Below are 23,297 nucleotides of genomic sequence, written 5' to 3'. Positions count from 1 at the left end.
CTGGGAATGCCTCGGGATCCCCCGGGAGGAGCTGGACGAAGTGGCAGTGGAGAGGGAAGTCTGGGCTTCCCTGCTTAGGCTGCTGCCCCCGTGACCCGACCTCGGATAAGCGGAAGAAGATGGATGGATGGACCACAGAACTTTCCTCCAGAAGGTCTTATCTTTGTCCACGTGATGTCAGATGAAACAAAAATTTAGCTGTTTGGCCACAATACCCAGCAATATGTTTGGAGGAGAAACGGTGAGGCTTTTAATCCCAGGAACACTAGTCCTACCGTCAAGCATGGTGGTGGTAGTATTATGCTCTAGGCCTGTTTTGCTGCCAACGGAACTGGTGCTTTACAGCAGGGGTGTAAAACTCAAATACAGAGTGGGCCAAAATTTAAAACTGAACAAAGCCGCAAGCCAAGGTTGAACAAATGAACCTTTTAATAGGGACCCAAACAAGTTTTGCATTGAATATTGAACAAGCAAGGCTTATATAACTTTATAGTGACATGCAAAATCGAGTTTCAAATAATAATAATAATAATTCAAAAATATCAATGGCATATCAAATAAAATTTAAATAAAAATTGAATGCCTCTTTTCTATTTGCAGCCTTCTGAGGTGAATATCAAAATAAACTTTTTCCACAGGCTAATAAATTTGAAAATAAAATAACAATAATGAATGAATCAAACATTCAAGCCTTGAAGTAGCAAGAGAAAGTGCATGAATAAAACGTTAATTATTGCTCAGTTTGCTACACTGATTTGCTTTAACACTGAATATGGAACAAGCAACGCTTATACAACTTAATAGTGCAAAATCAACTTTCAAACGAAAAAACATCAATGGTATATTAAATAAAAAATTGAATGCCTCTTTTCTATTTGAAGCCTTCTGAGGTAAATATCAACATTAACTTTTTCCACAGGCTAATAAATTTGAAAATAAAATAACAATGAATAAATCAACCATTCAGGACTTTAAACTGCTCAGTTTGCAACACACTGATCTAATCTGATGTGCCCACGCCAGACACCTGGCATCTTTTCTGGGATGCTAGTTCATTAATGTCAGGGCTCAGGTGGGCGGGGTTTGGTGGTAGCGGTGGGTGTATATTGTAGCGTCCCGGAATAGTTAATGCTGCAAGCGATTCTGGGTATTTGTTCTGTTGTGTTTATGTTGTGTTACGGTGCGGATGTTCTCCCGAAATGTGTTTGTCATTCTTGTTTGGTGTGGGTTCACAGTGTGGCGCATATTTGTAACAGTGTTAAAGTTGTTTTTGCGGCCACCCTCAGTGTGACCTGTATGACTATTGATCAAGTATGAATGCATTCACTTATGTGTGTGTAGAAACCGCATATATCATGTGACAGGGACCTGGCACGCTGTTTGTATGGAGGAAAAGCAGACGTGACGACAGGTTGTAGAGGACGCTAAAGGCAGTGCCTTTAAGGCACGCCCCCAATATTGTTGTCCGGGTGGAAATCGGGAGAAATTCGGGAGAATGGTTGCCCCGGGAGATTTTCGAGAGGGGCACTGAAAATCGGGAGGGTTGGCAAGTATTAGAGATGCACGGTTTGCGGGCACAACCGCGGAGTCCGCGGATCGGGCGGTTGAAATTAAAAATAATTAGATTTTAAATAGATTCAGGCGGGTGGCAGTTAAACCAATTCGGAAATATATATACATAGTTAAATGTTGTTACCCACATACGAAAAACGAGCAGGCACCTGCTGCATATGCCACAACAGAAAAAAAGAAAGAAAAAGAGATGGACACTTTTACGGAGCGGAGAAGGGACGCCTCGCCGGGGTCCGGGACCGAGGCCCCTTCCCCCGAGAGGGCCCCACCGGGAGCCGTAGCTGAGGCGATCCGCGAGAAGGGCTCGACGCACGTCCAGGGTCACCACCGCGCCCACCGCACAGACACCCCGCCTCGTCCGCCTTCGCCGCGGCCGGCGTCACGCGCAGCAGGTAGGCAGCTTACCTGCCCGCCACCCCCGTGGCTGGGGGCTCGTAACAGGGGTCACTCCGCGCGCTCCGCCCGCGCAGCTTACCTGCCCGCCACCCCTGTTGCCGGGGGCAAGTAACAGGGGTCACTCCGCGCGCAGTGCGCTCACGAAAGGGGTGGGGCTCACCCTGGTTGATATAGACAGCAGGACGGTGGCCATGGAAGTTGGAACCCGCTAAGGAGTGTGTAACAACCCACCTGCCGAATCAACTAGCCCTGAAAATGGATGGCGCTGGAGCGTCGGGCCCATATACCCGGCCGTCGCCGGCAGCGAGACGCGCTTGGAGGTGCGCTCAGCGCGGCTCCCATATGATTGCGCACTGGTGTGCGTCTGGGTCGTGACAGCGTGGCACGCGAATGTCTGTGCTGCATTGGATCAGTCTCCTTTCTTTAACAGGCAAAAGCTTTATAACCTCACTAATGCCTTGCATCGTCTATATTAGATATATAACAACGGGCGGGTGCGGTTCTGATCAAATGCTAGATCGGGTGGATGGCGGATGGTTGACGACTTTCTGATGCGGTTGCGGATGAAATAATTGCCTATCCGCGCATCTCTAGCAAGTATGAATATTAGCGGTGTTACAGCGGCACTGCCGCTGTATAATGCCGGCGGGCCAGCTCTAATGTTAATTTGATATTGCCTCAATTACACGGCGGGCCAAATTTGGCCCGTGGGCCAGAGTTTGACACACAAACACTTTACAGAGAGTAAATGGGACAATGAAAAAGGAGAATTACCTCCAAATTCTTCAGGACAACCTAAAATCATCAGCCCGGAGGTTGGGTCTTGGGCGCAGTTGGGTGTTCCAACAGGACAATGACCTTCCAAACACATGTCAAAAGTGGTAAAGGAATGGCTAAATCAGGCTAGAATGAAGGTTTTAGAATGGCCTTCCCAAAGTCCTGACTTAAACGTGTGGACAATGCTGAAGAAACAAGTCCATGTCAGAAAACCAACACATTTAGCATAAAAGAACCAAACTTCATGAATGTTTTTTTGTGACCAACAAGTATGTGCTCCAATCACAAAAAAATAAGAGTTGTAGAAATGATTGAAAACTCAAGACAGCCATGACATTATGTTCTTTACAAGTGTATGTGGCAAATATTGCTAGAATATTCGAGGCTCAGTTGCCATTGTTATTGATACTTTGACAACAGTAGCGAGCATGAAGTGATACGAATTACTTACCGCTCAAACACAAAGGGAAAGTCGTGTCGGTGGAAAAAAGAGTTCTCACTAATTAATGTGATGTAAAAAAAAAAAAGCCAAGTTAACGTGTATAGTAAATTATATAAATATATATACACAATAAACTATTTCCGTGTGCGGTTCAAATGACGCTCCACAACGACACCGTCAGTGGGCTACATTTGGATTCGTCCGCATTACGTGCTCACACTTCCAAAACGTGCTCTCATTTTGCTCCAAAAAACGTAAATATATATCGAGCAGGAATACAACAAATTCGTGTTTTAAATACATAAAAAGTGGAAAAATGCACGGTCACCTAACTTCCAAACGTCGCGGTTCCGAACAGGAAATAGCGCAGTACGAATTGACCAATAGAAATACGGCAATGTACCTCGTGACCGGAAAATCCAGCTCGGCTTCCGGTCCTTTATTTATTTTTATTTTTGTTTAATTTTAGAAAACTTTTATCTATAAATTACAACATTTACAAACATTTGAGGAATAATAATCAAAATAAGTACAAAAAAGTACAAAACAGTACAGAAACAGCGCCAGGGGGTTGTAAACTCAAAGTAACTAAAATATAATTCCATATATATATATATATATATATATATATATATATATACATAACAAAGTGTAAAGCCATAGGCTCACACAATTTCAGTAAATCATTTCAAATTCGGAACACAGCATCATCCTTTTCACAGCTTTTTTGGTTGTTAGAGGCAGACATGTTATAAGTAGACGCAGCATTGGCTGCTGTGACGCGAGAAATTGGGCCGCCATCTTGAAGTGGTGACGAGGAGCCGGCGAGCAGCCTAAAATGACAAGTTGACAGGTTTTTTGATTGATTGATTGAAACTTTTATTAGTAGATTGCACAGTACAGTAAATATTCCGTACAATTGACCACTAAATGGTAACACCCCAATAAGTTTTTCAAATTGTTTGAGTCGGGGTCCACGTTAATCAATTCATGGTAGAATTATTGACAAATAATAATGTACAAAAACAGTACAAATCAGCGCCAGAGGGTTGTATACTCAATAAAGTAACTAAAATAGAATGCAAAATATATACACATATCTGAGATAGGCTACAGCACTCCCGCAACCTCAAAAGGGACAAGCGGTAGAAAATGGATGGATGGATCTGTACACAAGATAAGTAAGAATGATATTAATAGAGTAATATAATATTTTACATTCATATTTGAAGGCTATGGCTGTAGGGCGGTATAGCTCGGTTGGTAGAGCGGCCGTGCCAGCAACTTCAGGGTTCCAGGTTCGATCCCCGCTTCCGCCATCCTAGTCACAGCCGTTGTGTCCTTGGGCAAGACACTTTACCCACCTGCTCCCAGTGTCACCCACACTGGTTTAAATGTAACTTAGATATTGGGTTTCACTATGTAAAAAGCGCTTTGAGTCACTAGAGAAAAGCGCTATATAAATATAATTCACTTCACAAGGCTATGATTCGGTAGTGACAAGTTTGGGGAGAGGACAAACATTCCCAAATATTCTGAAAATACAATTTGACTGTTCTTTTTACAGAAATGTGTACCGTACTTCAGATAGTGTACTATATATATAGGGACAGTTTTAAAAATATAACTTACAAAACTTTGAATCAATTTGGTAGAATGGCCCATATATTTTTTTTATCGTTTTCAATTTGAACTATTTTATTTGTCCTTTTTCTGTTGCTGCCAGAGACGCCTTATATTCCCCACGGGTATGAATTCAGTTTTTTGAATCTGAATCCATTCAATCAGTTAAGGAGCAGAAACTACAACAGTTAACTGCTAAAAAACACACAAATAACATTATTATTTTATATCCAGTCATAGTGGGCTTCCCAGTCTGTGGAACGCTCTCCCTGACCACCTGAGGGCACCACAGACTGTGGATGCTTTTAAAAAAGACTTAAAAACCTTTCTTTTTTTAAAAAAAAAAAGCCTCTTTTTTTAGATTTATGCATACTAGTTTTAGCTATTTGGCTGTTCTAGTTTTTATTTTTATTATCTTTTTATTTTTTTAATACACTGTAGCACTTTGAGGTGCTTTTTACAAATAAAATCTATTATTATTATTATTAAACAACAATGAAAAAAATGATAGTCAGGAGCTTGTCAGGCCACAACACTTTTTATTGGCCAGTGGGACATTGTAGTTAAACAATTAGGCACAATGTAAATAAATAAAGACAGCTGACATGTTTGATACTATATAATATATGACAACTGGGAATCTTGACAAAAAGAGGTACAATACCATAATATGCAACTTTGATTCTCAGGATATTTCACGTTATGAAGTGACATAACCTAGTCTACCAGTGCTGTCCTTTAAAAAGTTACATTTATTTTGACATAATTTATTCTGATACACTGAGCTGCTTTCACAAAGACAAACACACAAGCTATGTTCCTACTGACATGAACAACAAGAACATTAGCACACCAAGTTTTTCAAAAAAGACACTTGTAGACAAAGCATACAGACAGCTCAGTGTTGAAGCGAAGCAATGAAATCAAGTCTTAATCTTAAACAAAAAAAATCCAGTTTTTCCAAGTAGAAAACATTTTTTTTACATATCTACTGCAGTACATATGTGATATTTTATTCAAAAATGATCAATCAGAAATATCCATTTAGTGATAACCTAAAATTTACTGTCCATTTATTGTCCATTATGCAAATTTAGGATCATATGTAGAGATGACAGGGTTCTGTTTTGGCCAGAGGGTCATTTAGATGTTCCATATTTTTTTCAGCACACGGTACACAGTAGTTAAAAACGAAGTATTAAGTCTTCCATTTTCCTCTTGCTTTGCTGCTCCGGATCTTACACAAACATCCCAAAAATAAAACCCACTCTGTAAAGACAAAAGGATACAGATAACAAAATGTTAAAAAAAAAAAACCACATTGACTATTGAGAACATATTTTTAAACAGTGAGAAAAAATATTGAAAATTTGATCTCCAGCTGATTTCCAAACACCCCAAAAGTGCATATCCAAGGTGAATTTTAACATATACTATCAATAGAGATGTCCGATAATATCGGCCGATAAAGGCTTTAAAATGTAATATCGGAAATGATCGGTATTGGTTTCAAAAAGTAAAATGAATGACTTTTTAAACGCAGCATAACAACAAGAGTGTGTTGTTGCCGGTGCTGTAGCCGTGGCTAACAAGCCAGCTCGCTCGGTGACTGACTAACGACACCATGTCTATGGTTTGGGATTATTTTAAAGTGTGTCTGACGGATAAAAAAACTGGCAATTTGCAATGACTGCAAAACGTTGGTTATGCGAGGAGGAACCAAGACGTCTTCCTTTAATACGAGCAATTTGATCCCCCACCTCTTCAAGAATCATAAGGAGATACACGATGAATACAAGCGGAAGATGGATAAAAAGCAACATGAGGCATGTTAAAATAAATAATGCACTTTGTGACTTCAATGATAAATATGGCAGTGCCATGTTGGCATTTGTTTCCATTATTTCAGTTGATTTATTTTGGAAAACCTTGTTACATTGTTTAATGCATCCAGCGGGGCATCACAACAAAATTAGGCATAATAATGTGTTAATTCCACGACTGTATATATCGGTATCGGTTGATATCGGAATCGGTAATTAAGAGTTGGACAATATCGGCAAAAAACCCATTATTGGACATCTCTAACTATCAACAAACAATATTGAGGGTTCTACCTTTGCAAAGTGTTGTAAGCTTTGTGTGTGTGTAAAAAAAATAATATATATATATATATATATATATATATTTTTTTGTCATTAAAAAATACAATCATGTGTGCTTACGGACTGTATCCCTTGCAGACTGTATTGATATATATTGATATATAATGTAGGAACCAGAATATTAATAACAGAAAGAAACAACGCTTTTGTGTGAATGAGTGTGAATGGGGGAGGGAGGTTTTTTGGGTTGGTGCACTAATTGTAAGTGTATCTTGTGTTTTTTATGTTGCTTTAAAAAAATAAATATAATTTTTTTTAATTTTATTTCTTGTGCGGCCCGGTACCAATCGATCCACAGACCAGTACAGGGCCGCGGCCCAGTGTTTGGGGACCACTGGCGATGTCCCCATTAAGTAAGCATTGCCAGAACACACACACACTGGGGGTGTAAAAGTGTATGTGCACACACACTAGGTGTGTAAATGTGTATGTGCACACACACTGGGGGTGTATATTGTAACGTCCCGGAAGAGTTAGAGCTGCAAAGGGTTCTGGGTATTTGTTCTGTTGTGTTTATGTTGTGTTACGGTGCGGATGTTCTCCCGAAATGTGTTTGTCATTCTTGTTTGGTGTGGGTCAGAGGTGGGTAGAGTAGCCAGAAATTGTACTCAAGTAAGAGTACTGTTACTTTAGAGATTTATTACTCAAGTAAAAGTAAGGAGTAGTCACCCAAATATTTACTTGAGTAAAAGTAAAAAGTATGTTGTAAAAAAACTACTCAAGTACTGAGTAACTGATGAGTAACATATACACACATATCATATATATATATATATATATATATATACACACACACACACATTATATATATATATATATATATATATATATATATATATATATACATACATTGATATATACAGTATATAATTTATATTTATTTTTTTTGCCGTTTTTGTTTACATGTTAATAGTGTTTTAATGAATATACATGCATGTTTAACACATATAGATTCCTTTCTTTCATGAAGACAAGAATATAAGTTGGTGTATTACCTGATTCTGATGACTTGCATTGATTGGAATCAGACAGTAGTGATGACAAACGTCCACGTTTTCAAATGGAGGAGAAAAAAAGTTCCTCCTTTCTGTCTAATACCACATGAAAGTGGTTGGTTTTTGGCATCTTTATATGTCCAGCTTCCATATTCGTTTTTATACACTTTACAAGAAATACATTGGCGGCAAACTCCGTAGCTTGCTAGCTTGTTTGCGCAGGCTTTCGGAGACTCTAATTTTGAAAGCGCAGGCGCGATGGAGCGGCACTTTTATTGTGAAGACAGGAACTGTGCAGTCAGTCTTTAGGCTTTTGACGGGGTGTACGGTTAAAATAAAAAATGGTCTTTTTTCCTTCACACTTTTGATTGATTGATTGGAACTTTTATTAGTAGTTTGCACAGTACAATACATATTCCGTACAATTGACCACTAAATGGTAACACCCGAATAAGTTTTTCAACTTGTTTAAGTCAGGTCATGTGACCCCTGGCTCTGTTTGATTGGTCCAACGTCACCAGTGACTGCATCTGATTGGTGGAACGGAGTGAACGTCACCAGTGACTGTATTTGTTGAAACGCAGGCACTATGAAGGTCTGTCTGACAGACCAAAACAAACAAAGCGTGCATTAACAGATCGATAAAAATTAGTAGCGAGTAGCGAGCTGAATGTAGATAAAAGTAGCGGAGTAAAAGTAGCGTTTCTTCTCTATAAATATACTCAAGTAAAAGTAAAAGTATGTTGCATTAAAACTACTCTTAGAAGTACAATTTATCCCAAAAGTTACTCAAGTAGATGTAACGGAGTAAATGTAGCGCGTTACTACCCACCTCTGGTGTGGGTTCACAGTGTGGCGCATATTTGTAAAAGTGTTATAGTTGTTTATACGGCAACCCTCAGTGTGACCTGTATGGCTGTTGACCAAGTATGTTTGCATTCACTTGTGTGTGTGAAAAGCCGTAGATATTATGTGATTGGGCCGGCACGCAAAGGCAGTGCCTTTAAGGTTTATTGGCGCTCTGTACTTCTCCCTACGTCCGTGTAAACAGCGGCGTTTTAAAAAGTCATAAATTTAACTTTTTGAAACAGATACCGATAATTTTGAAACCGAAACCGATCATTTCCGATATTACATTTTAAAGCATTTATCGGCCGATAATATCGGCAGTCCGATATTATCGGACATCTCTAGTTTTGACCTTAAGTCAATTTATATTTGTAAATGTGAAATAATGCTAATACAGGTCTTTGTTCCTAATGTTGCTCATCTTTTAATTGGTGCTGTCAAACAGTGTTTAATTAATCACAGGGTTGTTGTTGATTACTTTCCATTAATCATGGCTAAAAATGACTGATATTTTAAATCTGTTTCATTTTGTGTTGGCAAATAGTTTCAAGAAATAAGGTAATATACATGTACTTGAATATGTTTTCATGCTTATGTTAACAACACACCTGTTTGTTTTTATAAACAAACATTTATCCACAATAATTAATGTGCCATTATTAATCTACTCAGTGGCCTAGTGGTTAGAGTGTCCGCCCTGAGGTCGGTCGGTTGTGAGTTCAAACCCCGGCCGAGTCATACCAAAGACTATAAAAATGGGACCCATTACCTCCCTGCTTGGCACTCAGCATCAAGGGTTGGAATTGGGGGTTAAATCACCAAAAATGATTCCTGGGCGCTGCTGCCCACTGCTCCCCTCACCTCCCAGGGGGTGAACAAGGGGGATGGGTCAAATGCAGAGGACAAATTTCGCCACACCTCGTGTGTGTGTGACAATCATTGGTACTTTAACTTATATTCCTCCTTCTGGTCTCTGGCATACTTGCCAACCTTGAGACCTCCAATTTCGGGGGGTGGGGGCTGGGTGCGGGGGGCGTGGTTAAGAGGGGAGGAGTATATTTACAGCTAGAATTCACCAAGTCAAGTATTTCTATTTCATATATATATATATATATATATATCCCCGCAACTCCGAAGGGAATAAGCGGTAGAAAATGGATGGATGGATGGATATATATATATATATATATATATATATACATATATAAAAGAAATACTTGAATTTCAGTGTTCATTTATTTACACATATACACACACACAACACTCATCTACTCATTGTTGAGTTAAGGGTTGAATTGTCCATCCTTGTTCTATTCTCTGTCACTATCTTTCTAACCATGCTGAACACCCTCTCTGATTATGCATTGCTGTGTGGCACGCACAAAAGTGCTTTCATCAAATGCACTAGATGGCAGTATTGTCCTGTTTAAGAGTGTCACAACATTGCTGTTTACGACAGACGGACTGCTTTACTGTAGACGTTCTTTATATTGTGGGAAAGCAGACTCAGGTCCGCATGGAGCTGGAGGGGGCGTGGCCTCCAGCTCCGCCTGAATTTCGGGAGATTTTCGGGAGAAAATTTGTCCCGGGAGGTTTTCGGGAGAGGCGCTGAATTTCGGGAGTCTCCCGGAAAATCCGGGAGGGTTGGCAAGTATGGTCTCTGGGTGTGTGCGCTAAGTCAGGAGAGCACATCCTGACCATAAAAGGAGATGTTCGTGTATAAGTGTCTGGAAAACAACTGCTTTGAGTCCTAACGCAAATGTAGGCGTTGAGCTAGACAGGTAGTCTTTTCTCAAGGATATGGTTATCACAATTAGAGCCTTTTTTCCTACGAGAAGTGATCCAATCCACCTGCGAATATCAAACTGTGTGTGACTATCATTGGTACTTTAACTTTAATGTGCTATTTAAAGTGTGCACAATACTTTTGTCGGTTGACTACTTCACGCTTTTTTTGTGCTCAAATTTCTGATGGAGAGGGCCAACATGTGGATTAGCGTCTTCCATATTGTGATGTTTGGTTGTGCAGCCTGTCACTAGCGCTTCATTCTGGGTTAAATGTGTTACATTTTTTAAATCAGTTTAATTACAATGATGAATTAATCACGTTCAATTTGACATACAACCACATATACCTTTCCTTTGTCCTCCACTCGGTCTGCTGCTAGAGAGGGCATTCTGCACTTGCGAGGCATTGCAAGAACCGAGGAGGCGCCAAAGCCCAAGGAACCGCTGAAGTCTGGCTGGTCTTGTGGGGCAAGAGGCTCATTCCTCTGAGGTTTCCTTAACACAGAGCGCAGCTTTAAGACTCCACCTGGTGTGGGGCTTTGAACTGGTGTCTCCCCCTTCTGCAATGGGGTGCTGGGAGGTAGGTGCTTATCATACAACTCAGGAGAAAGAGGACCTCCAAAATGCACTCGCTTCCTTTTGTTCTTTGTAGCAAGAGTTCCACAGGAATCGTCTTCTGTATGGACAAGAAACCATGCCAATTGTCAAATTAAACACATTAAACTAGATCAGGCCTGGGCAATTATTTTGACTCAGGGGGCCAAATTTAGAGAAAAAAATGTGTCTGGGGGCAGGTATATCTGATTTTTAGGAAGACTAATACAAAACCTCACAATAATGTCTGATTGAATGCTAAAAACATTACTCAGTGGCCTAGTGGTTAGAGTGACCGCCCCGAGATGAGTAGGTCGTGAGTTCAAACCCCGGCCGAGTCATACCAAAGACTATAAAAATGGGACCCATTACCTCCCTGCTTGGCACTCAGCATCAAGGGTTAGAATTAGGGGTTAAATCACCAAAAATGATTCCCGGGCACGGCACTGCTGCTGCTCACTGCTCCCCTCACCGCCCAGGGGGTGAACAAGGGGATGGGTCAAATGCAGAGGACAAATTTCATTACACCTAGTGTGTGTGTGACAATCATTGGTACTTTAACTTAACTTTAACTTTACACATACAAACTGTAGCACACAAAAAAGCACATTTAATAAAAAAAACGTTATTATGGTCTTACCTTTACTTAGAAATTAAGTCCATGCGCCGCAACTAAAGCCCTCACTTAAACTTTAAAAGAAATTTCACTACACCTAGTTTGTGTGTGACAATCATTGGTACTTTAACTTGACAGACCGCCTTAAAAAACAGAATGGAATTTTACATTTTTTTAACTGAATGAGACACCCAGAATGTACATGAAAATAAAGAATGTGGGATTTACAATATTAACTATGAATGATAAAATACTGAATATTGACAACATATGAACGTCACACCCCCTGTCCATCCACATATTTTACAATCAACAAAAATGCAACAAACACAGCGAAATAGGAACGTGAAGAATAAAAAAAAAAAAACCACCTACAATCTGATATATCTGATATATCACTAAGCTTTAGAACTTTGCTGTAAAAATCTCCTTCCGCGTCTGTCTCTGACACCCGCATTTCAGGCTGGCCGCTCTGGAAACACTCTGTGGAAACACTCCCCACCCACACTGCTTGGTCCCTCATCTGAGCTGCTGTGACTTAGACTCCCATAGTAACTAATTAGACTACCATAATAACTAGTTGTGGAGGGAGAGTGTGATCAGCGCGTTTGCAGGAGCAAAGGTCACCGCCTCTGTCAATGGTGTTGAGGGCGGAGCACCATTGGCTAGGGGCGGGGCATGTGCGGGACGGCGAGACACAGCTGGCAGGTGATTAGATTTCACAGGTGGTACGTGGAGATCTAATCACCTGTTGTCTTTAACAGTGAGCGACCAGCAGAGGAGAGAGGGGGAGAGTCTGGAGAGAAAAGACATCTGAAAAGATTGTTCTTGGCATTACATGTACAGTAAAACGGCACGCCTGGCTCCTGTGACGTGGTATCCGTGGAACGGGTAGGGAACGACGTCCACACTAGTACATCATGCAAAAGTGCGGATTCCAACCATTGAAATACTTTGTATAGTTCAAAACTTACGGCCTTTTGAAAACATCACTGCACATTATAATGGCAGCTACAGTTTCCATCTTAAAAAACTAAAACAATTATTTGGGAATGTCCGGCGGGCCAGATTGAAAAGCTTAACTGGCCGCATGCGGCCCCCAGGCCTTAATTTGCCCAGGCCTGAACGAGACGTACTATTGTAATGTAGAGTCAGCTTTAACAGGTTTTAACCCAGATGAAAGACGACCAGAGAAGAGTGGGTGTTTTACCTGCTACCTTTATCTCGAGGAGAGACTGGAGAGACGAGATTTGAAAAGCTGAGGAAGACTCATCTTGTAAAGCTGATGTAAGGAAACTGGACCGTGCTTGGACGGGTCTTTGAGGTTCACCCACATCGTCCTGTTGAGAGAGAATATGTGACACTGCCGCAGTCGAACTGAAGTACATGTTCTGTATATTCACTCAACAGATGCACGTCACTACAAAGTTGAATTTCAATTGAACATTTTTTACAAAAGGTCATTTTTCTATTGGGGCTCCAGTACTCTGGAATGCCCTCCCAGTAACAGTTAGAGATGCTACCTCAGTAGAAACATTTAAGTCCCATCTTAAAACTCATTTGTATACTCTAGCCTTTAAATAGACCCCCTTTTTAGAGCAGTTGATCTGCCGTTTCTTTTCTGCTCTGCCCCACTCTCCTTCGTGGAGATGGGGCCACAGGTCTGGTGGCCAGGGATGAAGCGCTGGCTGTCCAAAGTCGGGACCCGGGGTGGACCACTCGCCTGTCCAAAGTCGGGACCCGGGGTGGACCGCTCGCCTGTGCATCGGTTGGGGACATCTCTGCCCTGCTGACCTGTCTCCGCTCGGGATGGTCTCCTGCTGGCCCCACTATGGACTGGACTCTCACTATTATGTTAGATCCACTATAGACTGGACTCTCACTATTATGTTGGATCCACTATGGACTGGACTCTCACAACATTATGTTAGATTCACTATGGACTGGACTCTCACACTATTATGTTCGATCCACTATGGACTGGACTCTCACTATTACGTTAGATCCACTATGGACTGGACTCTCACTATTATGTTAGATCCACTATGGACTGGACTCTCACTATTATGTTCGATCCACTATGGACTGGACTCTCACAACATTATGTTAGATTCACTATGGACTGGACTCTCACACTATTATGTTAGATCCACTATGGACTGGACTCTCACATTATTATGTTAGATCCACTATGGACTGGACTATCACAATATTATGTTAGATCCACTATGGACTGGACTCTCACACTATTATACTAGATCCACTATGGACTGGACTCTCACATTATTATGTTAGATCCACTATGGACTGGACTATCACTATTATGTTAGATCCACTATGGACTGGACTCTCACTATTATGTTAGATCCACTATGGACTGGACTCTCACACTATTATACTAGATCCACTATGGACTGGACTCTCACATTATTATGTTAGATCCACTATGGACTGGACTATCACAATATTATGTTAGATCCACTATGGACTGGACTCTCACAATATTATGTTAGATCCACTATGGACTGGACTCTCACAATATTATGTTAGATCCACTATGGACTGGACTCTCACTATTATACGACCAGTGCAATGTTTTGTATTGTTGCTGGTTTTGTTGCAATAATTCTATCAGTTGGTTGTGGATTTTATTTCTCGTTTTGAACCTATTACTTAGTTATCATTTTATGTACATAATTGAAGTATTTCAACTACTAGTCTGCTCAAATTGAATGTCACAAAATTCCATAAAAATAATTGGCATGTTTTCCATTTTTAAGTACTAATTTGGGCACCGTTCAAGCCCCTATTTCATAATAAATAATAATAATAATACATTTGACTTATAACACGCTTTTCTGGGCACTCAAGGACACCGTACAAAATCAAAACAATAAAATCAATTAGATAATAACAACAAAAACAACAACAAAAACAAAGATTGATAATATTTACAATGAATAAGCAGTCAGGAATTGGTGTTTTTTAAGTCTTGATTTAAAGAGGGATATTGAGTCTATGTTACGAAGGTCTGGTGGTAATGATTTCCAAAGATGTGGGGGCTGAGCGGCTGAAAGCTCGGGCACCAATGGTGGACAAATATTTGGTACTAGTACCGCTTAAAATGTACACAATACCATCATTAGTAAAGCGTGGTACAAACTTTCCAGTGTGATGTCTGGGAGTAATTTAACCTGTTGGTTGTTTGTTGATGAAAAGTCTTGTAGCTCCAACATGGCTCGCTCACTGTCACCATGGAGAGGTGCAGGAAGAAGCACAGGCTGGGCCTCTTCTTCTTCTTCAATATCACTTGATGGCAGTGCATCAGTGGTGATAGTGTCACTGCATTCTGTCGCTTCTTCCTTATCCTGTAAACGGGAGGGCAGATTTTGAATGCTACACCTGCAGAAAACCTGTAGCGCTAACAGAAAACAAGTGTAAACATAAGTTTAAAACATTCAAAATAACACAAATCGTCTCTCACAAACACGAGTACAACCCTCATATTTCAGCAAACATTTTCCCAAAGAACATTTGGGTAGTCGGTGTATATCGTCATTGTCTAATTTGCCATGATGTATGTATAATTTCTATGGATGCTGTGAGGGGAGATAAAAATATGCAGCAAAAGACCATAAAGAACAAAACAAATGAATGTTGAAGAGGTTCATTTATCCTACTGATGTGTATTTATAAATGGTTGATTTATATAGGCTAGTAAGGTAAAGTTTTGTACCTGACATGTTTCGGCTACCTTGCTTCTGCAGCCTTCATCAGAGGTGTCACGCATACTTCCCGAATCTCTCCCGATTTCCACCCGGACAACAATATAAAGATACTGCCTTTAACGTCCTCTCTCACCTGAAACCTTCACCCCTTAACAGCCGAATACTGTCCAGGCGTCCGCTTTTCCTCCATATAAACAGCGTACCGGCCCAGTCACATAATAATGTAGCGTTGGACGGGTTTAACAATGGTCTTTACTCGAAGATGTCAAGTAATGCTGACACTTTGTATGATCTTTTAACTAGATTAATGATAACGCAAGACATACTTGGTCCACAGCCATACAGGTCACACTGAGGGTGGCCGTATAAACAACTTTAACACAGTTACAAATATGCGCCATACTGTGAACCCACACCAAACAAGGATGACGAACACATTTCGGGAGAACATCCGCACCGTAACACAACAGAACAAATACCCAGAATCCCTTGCAGCACTAACTCTTCCGGGACGCTACAATAACATCTACGGCTTTTGGAGCGCAGAGCACAACTGCACACACAACAAGAAGGAGACGAAGCAGAAGAACGAAGAAGAGACATGGCGGCGACGAGTAAGAAGAGGAAATACGCTTGCAAGTTCCAAAATGATTGGAAAAAAGAATTTCATTTCATCCGGAAAAGCTCGAAGGGGAAGGGGTATGCTGCCTGCACCTCAACCCCTCAACTACGTGCTTTACAAGACCAGGAAAAGGGGCTACATTTGTTGCTAATCGCTGAAAAAGAAAAAAGCCTGAAAAAATAGATGGCAACACTGATTCCTCCTGCAACATCTTTTTCTCTGGCAGACAGGTGTGTATGAGGTGTGTTAAGAAGCAGAGTTGAACTTTTACAGTACATAAACCTTATGATATACACTATATTGCCAAAAGCATCCAAATGATGAGAATCAGGTGCCCTAATCACTTGGCCCAGTGTATAAAATCAAGCACTTAGGCATGGAGACTGTTTCTACAAACATTTGTGAAAGAATGGGCCACTCTCAATGATTTGTAGCTTGGAACTGTCATAGGATGCCACCTGTGCAACAAATCCAGTCGTGAAATTTCCTAAATATTCCAGTCAACTTTGTTATGAGAAAAGTGAAGAGTTTGGGAACAACAGCAACTCAGCCACCAAGTGGTAGGCCACGTAAACTGACAGAGAGGGGTCACAAGATGCTGAAGCGCATAGTGCAAAGACTTTCTGCACAGTCAGTTGCTACAGAGCTCCAAACTTCATGTGACTTTCCAATTAGCCCACGTACAGTACGCAGAGAGCTTCATGGAATGGGTTTCCATGGCCGAGCAGCTTTATCTAAGCCATACATCACCAAGCCCAATGGAAAGCGTGGGATGCAGTGGTGTAAAGCACGTCGCTATTGGGACTCTAGAGCAGTGGAGACACCTTCTCTGGACTGATGAATCACGTTTTTCCATCTGGCAATATAGTGTAGACATGCGGCCTGTTAAGCTTTTCAATCTGGCCCGCCGGACATTCCCAAATAATTTTATTAGATCTTTAAGATGGAAAGTGTAGCTGCCGTTATGATGTTCAGTGATGTTTTCTAATGACTAAGTCTTGAACTATACAAAGTATTTCAATGGTTGGAATCTGCGCTTTTGCATGATATACTCGTTACTATGGTAATCTAATTAGTTACTATGGCAACCTACGTCACAGCAGCTCAGACGAGGCACCAAGCACTGTGGGTGGGGAGCGTTTCCAGAACGGCCAGCCTGAAATGCGGGTGTCAGGGACAGACGTGTAAGGAGATTTTTACTACAAAGTTCTAAAGCTTAGTGATATATCAGATATATCAGATTGTATGTGTTTTTTTACCCTTCGCGTTCATATTTCGCTGTGTTTGTTGCATTTTTTTTGTGTTTCGCTTGATTGTAAAATATGTGGATGGAGAGGGGGTGTGACGTTCATAGGTTGTCAATATTCAGTGTTTTATGCTTCATAGTTAATATTGTAAATCCCACATTCTTTATTTTCATGTACATTCTGGGTGTCTCATTCAGTAAAAAAATTTAAAATTTCATTCCGTTTTTTAAGGCAGTCCGTCATAACGTTTTTAGTTTTCAATCAGACATTACTGTGAGTTTTTGTATTAGTGTTCCTAAAAAACAGATATACCGGCTCCCAGACACATTTTTTTCTCTAAATTTGGCCCCGGAGTCACAATAATTACACATACAGGGAGACACATTTTCTTGTACCGTATTTTTCGGACTATAAGTCGCTAGAGATGCGCGGTTTGCGGACACAACCGCGGAGTCCGCGGATTATCCGCGGGTCGGGCGGTGGAAATAAAAAAAAATTAGATTTCATCTGCGGGTCGGGTCGGGCGGTTGAAAAAAAAAAAAAAAAGATTTTAAATAGATTCAGGCGGGTGGCAGTTAAACCAATTCGGAAATATATATACATAGTTAAATGTTGTTACCCACATACGAAAAACGAGCAGGCACCTGCAGCATATGCCACAACAGAAGAAGAAAAAAAAAAGAGATGGACACTTTTACGGAGCGGAGAAGGGATGCCTCGCCGGGGTCCGGGACCGAGGCCCCTTCCCCCGAGAGGGCCCCACCGGGAGCCGTAGCTGAGGTGATCCGCGAGAAGGGCCCGACGCACGTCCAGGGTCACCAACGCGCCCACCGCACCGACACCCCGCCTCGTCTGCCTTCGCCGCGGCCGGCGTCACGCGCAGCAGGTAAGCAGCTTACCTGCCCGCCACCCCCGTGGCCGGGGGCTCGTAACAGGGGTCACTCCGCGCGCTCCGCCCGCGCAGCTTACCTGCCCGCCACCCCCGTTGCCGGGGGCGCGTAACAGGGGTCACTCCGCGCGCAGTGCGCTCACGAAAGGGGTGGGGCTCACCCTGGTGAGCCGAGTGGGCCACTTTTGGTAAGCAGAACTGGCGCTGCGGGATGAACCGAACGCCGGGTTAAGGCGCCCGATGCCGACGCTCATCAGACCCCAGAAAAGTGTTGGTTGATATAGACAGCAGGACGGTGGCCATGAAAGTCGGAACCCGCTAAGGAGTGTGTAACAACCCACCTGCCGAATCAACTAGCCCTGAAAATGGATGGCGCTGGAGCGTCGGGCCCATACCCGGCCGTCGCCGGCAGCGAGAGCCGCGAGGGCTAGGCCGCGACGAGTAGGATGGCCGCCGCAGTGCGCGCTGAAGCCTCGGGCGCGAGTCCGGGTGGAGCCGCCGCGGGTGCGAGGGACATCGCACCTCCACGCGCTTGGAGGTGCGCTCAGCGCGGCTCCCAGATGATTGCGCACTGGTGTGCGTCTGGGCCGTGACAGCGTGGCACGCATTGAATTTCTCTGCTGCATTGGATCAGTCTCCTTTCTTTAACAGGCAAAAGCTTTATAACCTCACTAATGCCTTGCATCGTCTATATTAGACATATAACAACGGGCGGGTGTGGGCGGATGCGGTTTTGATTAAATGTTAGTTCGGGTGGATGCGGATGGTTGACGACTTTTGTGATGCGGTTGCGGATGAAATAATTGCCTATCCGCGCATCTCTATAAGTCGCAGTTTTTTTCATAGTTTGGCCGGGGGTGCGACTTATACTCAGGAGCGACTTATGTGTGAAATTATTAACACATTACCGTAAAATATCAAATAATATTATTTAGTTCATTCACGTAAGAGACTAGACGTATAAGATTTCATGGGATTTTGCGATTAGGAGTGACAGATTGTTTGGTAAACGTATAGCATGTTCTATATGTTATAGTTATTTGAATGACTCTTACCATAATATGTTACGTTAACATACCAGTTGGTTATTTATGCCTCATATAACGTACACTTATTCAGCCTGTTGTTCACTATTCTTTATTTATTTTAAATTGTCTTTCAAATGTCTATTCTTGATGTTGGGTTTTATCAAATAAATTTCCCCAAAAAATGCGACATGTAGTCCGAAAAATACGGTATACATTTTACATTTCTCGATGCTTTTGTCATGAAACGAACCAGACCAGAGATCATGTGTAGATGGACTGTGTCTCAACTCTCAACAGTCTTGGTATGTTTGCTTGGTGTGCACCAGGATTTGGATGATAGCGTGTGTAGACTTACCAAACAAACACACCAAAGTACAAGTTAACCCCGTGCAAACAGAGACATGACTTAATGAAAGCAGTCAATAAAGTCGACATGACAGAGAGATAGTACCTCCTTGTCACTCCAGTTTAAGTGGAGAAATGGGGCATGTTGGTCTCTAATCTTCACTTGACAGCCTTTGAGTGGCCCCACACGCCGCCTCTTGCTGGGTGCAGGTGACATCACTGGAGGGTGGTTCTCTTTCCCTCCTTCCTGGCTGTTCTTGTCTAAGATAGCACATACACCATTAAGAAACAGGTTATACATGCAAACAGAAACAATACTAAATAACATTTAGTATTGTGACTTTGCTATGGTGCCACAACACATCAATGTTTGCATTTCTGTTCCTATCACAACTGATAAAATGCGTTGAACACGTCTTTAATCAATGAACTCGATCTGTGAAAGGAGCAGCGATGTCATAGCAAGGATCATAAATAGAAACTGTACTACGGATTTTGAGTAGTACAATAAGTTGAGTTTACACTGCAAAAATTGAAATCTAAGTGTCATGTCTTTTGTTCATGTTTTTGTTTGGCTTTGTTCTGTTTGGTTTTTGGACTCTTTTTAGTTCCTGTTTTCGCTCTCTTGTTTGGTCACCATAGCAATCCATTAGTTTCACCTGTTTCACGTTTTGGACTCGCGCACCTGTGTTAATCATGTCACTAGTATTTAAGCCTGTCATTTTTTGTTGGTCGTCCTGGCGACATTGACTTCTGCTACCCATGTTACCCATGCTACCATAGTTCCAAGCCAAGTGAGTTTTGTCTATTTTGATGTCACAGTACCGTATTTTTCGGACTATAAGTCGCAGTTTTTTTCATAGTTTGGCCGGGCTCCAGTGCGATTTATATGTTTTTTTCCTTCTTTATTATGCATTTTCGGCAGGTGCGACTTATACTCCGGTGCGACTTATACTCCGAAAAATACGGTAAGTGTTTTCGTTTTCATGTCCGTAGCTTTTGCCCAAGTGCTAGTTTATTGTTTTCATAGCCAAGTTTGTTCTCCGCCTTGTGCGCGCCTTTTGTTTGTACCCTTTTGTTTGTTCTTTTTGTTAGTGTTAAAATAAATAATGTCCTTACCTTCACGCCATGTCCGCTCCAACTTTTCTTGCATCTCAGGAAAACAAACCCCCCATAGTCCACGTTGTGACACTAAGTAAGATTAAATATCTCAAATAAGGGTGATATTTGCTTATTTTCTGTCTGATAAGATAATTCTTCTCACTAAGCAGATTTGATGTTAGTGTTTTACTTGTTTTAAGAGTCTTGGTCCTAAATTATCTCAGTAAGATATTAAAGTTAAAAGTTAAAGTTAAAGTACCAATGATTGTCACACACACACTAGGTGTGGCGAAATTATTCTCTGCATTTGACCCATCACCCTTGATCACCCCCTGGGAGGTGAGGGGAGCAGTGGGCAGCAGCGGTGGCCGCGCCCGGGAATCATTTTTGGTGATTTAACCCCCAATTCCAACCCTTGATGCTGAGTGCCAAGCAGGGAGGTAATGGGTCCCATTTTTATAGTCTTTGGTATGACTCGGCTGGGGTTTGAACCCACAACCTACCGATCTCAGGGCGGACACTCTAACCACTAGGCCACTGAGTCGGTACAGCTTGTTGCTGAGATTTTATGACCTATATTGAGTAAAACAAGCCTGAAACTAGAATATTAACTGTTGCAAAGCTGTGTCATTAACACTCACAAGTATACTTTTTCAGAGTAATCATTTCTTACTTCAAGCATGAAAAAAAATCATGATGCCGAGCGAATATCATTATGTCAAGATAATGGCACTAGCATTTGCTTAATTTAAGAATATTTTTCAACATATTGAGCAAAAAGGTCTAATTTTTTTTTCTACCAAGAAAAGTGCACTTGTTATTAGTGAGAATATACTTATTTTAAGGTATTTTTGGGTTCATTCAGGTTAGCTAATTTTACTTGTTTTGGAAGTTCTTGACAAGCCAAATTTTCTTGTTCTATTGGCAGATAATTTTGCTTAGTTCAAATAAAATACCCCTCATTTTTATATATATTTTTTAATATATTTTTTCTTGTTTTTGAAGACTGAGTGTTTGCAGTGTATATAATTTTAAAAGTGGTGGGAAAACAAGAAGAGAAGGAAAATAAGAACTGAGAGATAATTGAAAATGCTTTTCTAGTATCTGCACCTAAATGCATCTTTTTAAAAACACAGCTTCAGAGAAGAAGTGGAACGTTGTCAATTTTTAGCTCTAAATTACTGCTTTTAAATTGAATTTGTGCTCACTGACTAAGGCTGCACAATTCTTGGAAAAAAAATCACGAATTAGAATCGAGATGGCGATTCTCTGGGACGAGATGCACACACACTTGTCCTACCCTGGCTCGGGCAGGTAAAAGGAGTGGCAACAGGAGCTGTAAGCACATTCCTCCTGAGTCTCCTGGCTGTTCTTTCCTCCACTCTCGGATGCCAGATGTTCAGGTCGGCAGCAACATCCTCCATGGCCTTTACATATCCTTAATGCTGTTTTTAGCTGCTCTTTGTAGCGCCTCTTCTACCCTCCAGGAGAGTGCAGATGAAAGTGAAGTGGGCCAAAAAGCAGCACTCTACGAGGTGGCCGGTTTGTAGGCGTCCTTATCACATGCCAGCCATCGCACCTTCTGCTGGGTGTTTGTTGCCTAATACCCCTAGAGTTGGTCCTTCAGAGTATTTCAGAATGAGGCACGCAAATATGGCAGGTGATTTTCAGGATGCGTTGAAGTAGAGCGGCTCTAGGATCCTAATGTGGCATCTGTAAGTTACCCCGGCTGATGCAGATGGCTTGATTGACAGCAACTGTGCTCTCAACTGACCTGAGACGAAGGCTTTTATTCTGAAAAGAACCAACACCAGAGTCTTATAGTTGATGCCTGCTTGACCCTGTTCTGGACATTTGTGTTGTCTTCAGAGAGAACGCTGCCCAGGTATTTACAGAATGGAACAATAGCAGCAAAAGTGAAAGTGCGTGGTGAAGATTGGAGGTTACATTATAATCCATCCATCCATTTTCTACCGCTTGTCCCGTTCGGGGTCGCGGGGGGGTGCTGTAGCCTATCTCAGCTGCATTCGTTCGGGCTGAAGGCGGTGTACACCCTGGACAAGTCGCCACCTCATCGCAGGGCCAACACAGAGAGACAGACAACATTCACACACTAAGGCCAATTTAGTGTTGCCAATCAACCTATCCCCAGGTGCATGTTTTTGGAGGTGGGAGGAAGCCGGAGTACCCGGAGGGCATACTTGCCAACCTTTAGACCTCCGATTTCGGGAGGTGGGGGGGTGGGGAGTGGTCGGGGCGTGGTTAAGAGGGGAGGAGTATATTGACAGATAGAATTCACCAAGTATTTCATACATATATGTATACCTTATCGTATTTTGCATATGTATATATATATATATATATATATATATATATATATACATCCTGAAAATATGCAAACTAATATGTGTTTAGATAATTGATACTTCAAACTTGCATAAATATAACATGAACATAAGATAACTTGGCTTCTGAGAGCGTCAAATTGTAATGAATAAAATGGTAAAGTTGTTGATAAAC

General features: G+C 41.6%; 2 protein-coding genes across 5 annotated transcripts in view; both read right to left on the bottom strand.

The window, feature by feature from the left end:
• Positions 1 to 3,464, bottom strand: part of LOC140679239 (uncharacterized) — a 50,517-nt gene extending 47,053 nt beyond the window's left edge. The window contains exon 1 of the mRNA XM_072914239.1: positions 3,197 to 3,464. The gene's annotated coding sequence lies outside the window, so the exon portion shown is untranslated. The remainder of the gene's footprint in view (positions 1 to 3,196) is intronic.
• A 1,880-nt stretch (positions 3,465 to 5,344) lies between these two features.
• LOC140679212 (uncharacterized) overlaps positions 5,345 to 23,297 on the bottom strand; it is a 32,426-nt gene continuing 14,473 nt past the window's right edge. For 2 of the 4 annotated variants that reach the window (XM_072914195.1, XM_072914196.1), the window contains exons 5-10: positions 19,784 to 19,937; positions 15,554 to 15,635; positions 15,012 to 15,185; positions 13,028 to 13,157; positions 10,955 to 11,283; positions 5,346 to 6,079 (exon numbers count right to left, since the gene is read on the bottom strand). In XM_072914195.1, coding sequence (XP_072770296.1) covers positions 5,954 to 6,079; positions 10,955 to 11,283; positions 13,028 to 13,157; positions 15,012 to 15,185; positions 15,554 to 15,635; positions 19,784 to 19,937 — 995 coding nt within the window. In that variant the 3' untranslated portion in view covers positions 5,346 to 5,953. Of the gene's footprint in view, positions 6,080 to 10,954; positions 11,284 to 13,027; positions 13,158 to 15,011; positions 15,186 to 15,553; positions 15,636 to 19,782; positions 19,938 to 23,297 lie in introns of all 4 variants that reach the window. The other 2 variants (XM_072914194.1, XM_072914197.1) reach the window with 2 other exon arrangements.

This window comes from Nerophis lumbriciformis, linkage group LG12 (genome assembly GCF_033978685.3).
Source record: "Nerophis lumbriciformis linkage group LG12, RoL_Nlum_v2.1, whole genome shotgun sequence".
Classification (NCBI taxonomy): domain Eukaryota; kingdom Metazoa; phylum Chordata; class Actinopteri; order Syngnathiformes; family Syngnathidae; genus Nerophis; species Nerophis lumbriciformis.
Note: the sequence above shows the minus strand (reverse complement) of the source record. Positions and strands in the feature narration are given on the sequence as shown.